Source organism: Spinacia oleracea, chromosome 3, assembly GCF_020520425.1.
Source record: "Spinacia oleracea cultivar Varoflay chromosome 3, BTI_SOV_V1, whole genome shotgun sequence".
Classification (NCBI taxonomy): Eukaryota; Viridiplantae; Streptophyta; class Magnoliopsida; order Caryophyllales; family Amaranthaceae; genus Spinacia; species Spinacia oleracea.
This window is the reverse complement of record NC_079489.1, coordinates 32,716,261-32,721,194: the sequence shown is the minus strand read 5'-3', so window position 1 is coordinate 32,721,194 and position 4,934 is coordinate 32,716,261. Positions and strand designations below refer to the sequence as shown.

General features: G+C 36.3%; 1 protein-coding gene across 1 annotated transcript; it reads right to left on the bottom strand.

The window, feature by feature from the left end:
- Window positions 1-739: 739 nt before the first annotated feature.
- LOC110802233 (protein FATTY ACID EXPORT 7) lies at window positions 740-4,286 on the bottom strand. The gene is made up of 2 exons (XM_022007675.2): window positions 4,126-4,286; window positions 740-1,346 (listed from the first exon to the last, which is right to left on the bottom strand). The coding sequence occupies exon 2, from the start codon at window positions 1,316-1,318 to the stop codon at window positions 989-991; it is 330 nt and encodes a 109-aa protein (XP_021863367.1). The 5' UTR covers window positions 1,319-1,346; window positions 4,126-4,286; the 3' UTR covers window positions 740-988.
- Between the last annotated feature and the right edge of the window lie 648 nt (window positions 4,287-4,934).

The window sequence follows — 4,934 nt, the reverse complement described above, 5'->3', positions numbered from 1 at the left end:
CTTACTGCTATCCTAGCCTATCATCCAACTTCCCCAATTTGCGGGCTTTTGAGGTTTTACAATTTGTAAAGTGTGCATATTTCAGAATCCACGATCGGGGAGACTTGTACAGTACCTTACAAGTTATAATGAATAGCGTGATGATCGTGTTCAACTTATGAATCAGACATGGTTGAGGGATATTCTGACCGCGTCTAAGAGTAATGAAATGATATTATTGTACCCGAACCTATTTAAGATTGATTGAATTATAATTCGAATCCATCAGGATAATATCACAACAATATGATTTGTTCAAAACCACAGCCAATTTAGTTGTTGGGTGAGGTTGAGTCTGGCTGGAACCACATCCTGAATAGGACTAGCCTCGTTGATGTTTGGCTAGACTAGATTGGTTAACCGCTATTGGGCGGCTGGGTTAAGCGGACTTGAAACACTTCCAACTCCTTGTTTTGTTAATACAAATTTGTCGAAACTTGATTATGAGCAGAAAAAATAGGTGGTCAACTTGTGCTTGTTCAAGTTCTCCTAGACATGAGGCAGAGATCTGTTTTTTTTGGAAGATGTTCAAAGTTCATCTTATCATAGTTCACTTTTTGCTGTTTTAGATGTAATCCCTCGAAATATTTGTTCCTTGGCCTCCTAGTGAAGTAGAATTTTACTAGCTCAAAATTTCCTTATAAAGATCGGTAACTCCTGCATAGGAGTTCTTCCGCTCATGAATCCAAGAAAAGAAGTGTTTGTATACACGAGTACAGAGGGCGAATAGAATTGAAAGTTTACAAACAAGTTGGTACCATAAAAAAAGCTTCAGTAACTCAATCTACAACTTATTTTAACACAAACATTCCATTCCATTCCATATAACTAATACTAACCATCATCCTTGGGTCCAAAAAGCATCCTAAGGCAGTCACATAACAAAATGTTTGCAACCAAGTTTCAACAAATATCCTACCATGATATTTTTCAGGCACTCTATTGTAAACTAGTGCTGGCTTCGAAAAACTCCATGTAGGTATCCAGTGGTCATTCCAAGAGAAAGAAGAGCAACCACTCCAGCAGGAAACACCTTCCTTGTCTTATGAAAACGATAACCCATTGATCCAAGCAACATGGTTGAAACCCCAAGCCCGAGTGATGAAGCAAAAGCAGGGTTATTTGGGAGTTGTGTGTAAACGTAATACAGCACAGCGGATGATGCTCCTCCTGCTCCAAGGGACATAAGGCTACCTCTTTTCATATATCCCATAACTCCACCTACTCCAACAAGGCCAGCATACCCAAGAGTGAATTTCTGGGATGTTGATAAGTCCATTTCCTTCTTTAATTGAAAGTAGAGTAATCTGCAAAGACCAACCAGAACAAGTAAATGGATCAATTCTTCTTGTGAACGTCTGATAATAAAAGGCTCAAATTGAAACTTCCATGATTAATTTTCAGAAAGTTTCAATTTATCCAACTGAAGCATTGGCCTTCTGTAGCTGGTTAGATTCATTTCAGATTTAGCTAATAGTGGCATAGTGCACCACTGCACCATCATCTTAGACACATTCACACGCTTTATTCCAACCAAGCAGAGCATAACTCAAACTATTACAAAAGGGAGAGCTAATACAACAATGGATATATTTAAACCACGAAACTACAAAGGAACACCTTTACTTAAGTCAACAAACACACTGACAGCCTAACAATGTCTATCAAGCACTATATTGTACATTCCATTATTAATTGTTCAATCAAAAGAACCAACAGAATTTTACAGAAAGTATGCAAATATCGTCAACTTTGAACAAAGTAGAATCTTAATACCCTGTTGAGGCTTACCATTGGAGGTGGTAAATCTATCAGAACATTTTCATAACCTACGAAACAGCCCAAGAACCGAAGCATAAAGCCAAGCCGAATTGGGAACTCAACAATATCAGGTAGGTATTCTTTCATACTTTTGTACTAGACAACTGATCAATGGAGGGAGGGGGAATCAACGGAAGAATGGAACTCTAGAGTTGGTTACTTGAATATTGATGCTAATTTTGTGAGCATAAGATAAGAGTTGTACCAGATGAAATTACAAGATATAATCAGAAGTCTCCCTACTCTAGAGTTGGTTACTTGAATATTGATGCTTATGCTGCTCAATTGGTGAGGGGAATCCCTAAGCTAACCTATGCTGGCTGTGTAAAGCTCATACTCTTCGTCTCTTCCCTCAATAGAAATCTTCTTGTGGATCCTATGGAAGGACAGGTTCTCTACTAAAAGTTTCTTGTACATATGATCGATTGTCCCCTCCCTTTTTTTCCCCTAGCTATAAGCCATGCAACCTATTTTCCAAACGCCTTATGCATGCTGTTCATGACTGCCTATGTTTGAACCATATATGGCTCGTACTCCAACTTCCACCTCACCTTCTCCAAAGGAGAAAATTAGTCTTGGCTTCAAGCAAATTTGTCCTTAAACATAGAAAGTAGAAGACTTTCATAGAGTGTCTAGTTCCCTTTTGTGTGTTTTAAGAAATGGAAGTTCAGAAACCCTAATGACTTAATGCTACAACCCCTGATCTAGTCCTTTATGAAGCCCATTGTCTTGTGTATGATTTTCTCTCATTCAACCCTACAGAACCATCTCCATATCTTTGCAATTCAACCCCCTTATCTACCCCAAGGGATTCTTTACCTCCGCATTTGCCCATGGTCCATGTTGACGCTTCCTTCCTCAATGCCGAGGTCCATACATGATTGGAGGGGTATTCCATGGTTATACAGAAAACTGGCAGCTATTCGTTTACACTCTCAATATTCTCATGGCCAAACTTCAAAGTATTCACAAGGCAATGTTCTTAGCAGAGAAATCGGACATCACATTTTTAGCTTTGCTCTCCAATTGCGAGATAGCAGTTGAGCTTATAACAAAAAAAATATTTGCTTATTCTGTCACCTTTGGTTCTGGGGAGACAGAAGACCTTTTTGGATGTCCGACTTCATTTCCTTAGGCATGGCAGAAACAAGCTTCGCATGCTCTGGCAAAGGAATGTAGAAGCCTTGACTTACGGAAAATTGTGAGTAACTAGGACTCTAGGAGTCTAGAACTATTACCCTTGCCCCCCCAACATTGTATGGAATTTTATCTCAGTTTCCAGTGACATTAATGCCACTGCAATGTAAGAACTTCATACCCGTTTTTCACCAAAATAAAAAAATAAAAAATAAAAAAGATAAAGAGTTTCTGAACATTATCTTAGTCTTCAAAATGGGTCCATCTTTCATTCATGATCCTCTAATAATTCTAAATGATACGGATTATAAGTTTTCCCAGATAGTTGACCTTTTGCTTTATATGGATGAGATCAATGTGGGCTTACTATCAGAAGTTTCAGATTAGCTCCCATATTCATCTACAACATCGAACATCTGAAACAGAAATATAAGAATATCCCCCACACACAAACCCATGTAAATATGGGAAATGTTCTCGGCGTGGAATATGACAACAGAAACTATATGCCATATCAGCTATTGATAATGGGAGTTTGACAGTAACATAATCATCCAAGCTCGGGAAAGAGGTTATGTTATTAAGAGGTTATGCTTTCAAGTAAAATTGATGTTAAACATTGCAAAATTCGGTCTTTCATATTTTTTCATAATCCATAAAGGGAGAGTGTAATGCCAAAACATATGATTCACAGAATTATTCTATACAAATGAAAAAAATTGACTTTGAATACTATGATCAATAATCTAACTATTCCACTAAAGAAAATCAAATTTAGCCCTTAATTTTTTTATGTCAAATCTGCAATTCATAATTCCTAATTCGGGAAACATTCAGCGATGGATTGTAGTTTCACACTAAATCAATTGACGATAAACAAAGATATAATGAAGCAAATGCCAAAATTTTCAACAAATCAATTAGAATAATCAAACGCAGAAATAAAAAAGTTCGAGTCTTCTGCGATAATCAAGTTATTTACAAAGCTGATAAAGCAACCCTACTGTTAAATATGAAATGAAACAAATGACAAAAACGCAATTCAAGAAAGCAAAGAGGGTTGAAATTAATTAGAGAGCAAAAGAAAGTCTCATACACGAAGATGGATAGAAATGGAGAAATACTTACTTGCTAAATTGGCGTTTGATAGTCCTTACTTCGTCTACTGAAAGTGAGTGAGAATCTACAACCTTCTTCCCCACTCAATTCAATTTATTATTCCCCCTCCCTTTCTTTTAGCCACGCTATGGAACATTAAAGTCGGGTCATCCTGGTTCAAGTCCTGTTGCGTCGGGTTAGTCTTTGAACTTATTCTATTTGCATTTTATTTTGTATAAATTAATATTTTCTCTAAAATAAGTCAAAATATGTAAGCAAAATATATTAAAAGAAGAAAATGACAACCTAATTAAACTAATAAGTACCCGATATTTTAAAAGAAATGATATGGCACGAGCACGAGTATGCGTAGGCATAACATGCAGGCACGTGAGTATCACCGTGTCAGGTCATCCCTTTAAATTTTTTGTCATGACACTATGTAGTGGGCAGGGACTAGCAAACCCTAAACACGGAGGTTCGACACAGCTCACAACCACTTTATTTATTTTTCATGTTCTATCTTTTGGTCGAGCAAGTTTAAAAGTTGTTTGGTTAAATATTTCATCCGTTTTAAAAATATTATAACACTTAGAGTTTTTCCACTATTCATACACCAACTTTGACCATACATTTTTACTAATATAATAATAAGAAATGTTATCAAGAAAAATGTCATTGTATTGATTTAGTTACATACTTTAATAATATTAAACTTAAAGATTCTTTTAGAAAAATATAGTTAGAGATATTTGTGCTCAAAGTTGTGTCTTAGGAAACGTGTTAATCAAAGTGATGCATTTTTTTTGAAACAGAGAAGTAAATACTTAGCGATAAAC

Bases quoted from the DNA above. Each gene is read 5' to 3' on its own strand.
- LOC110802233 (XM_022007675.2), bottom strand. From the start codon at position 1,318: ATGGACTTATCAACATCCCAGAAATTCACTCTTGGGTATGCTGGCCTT.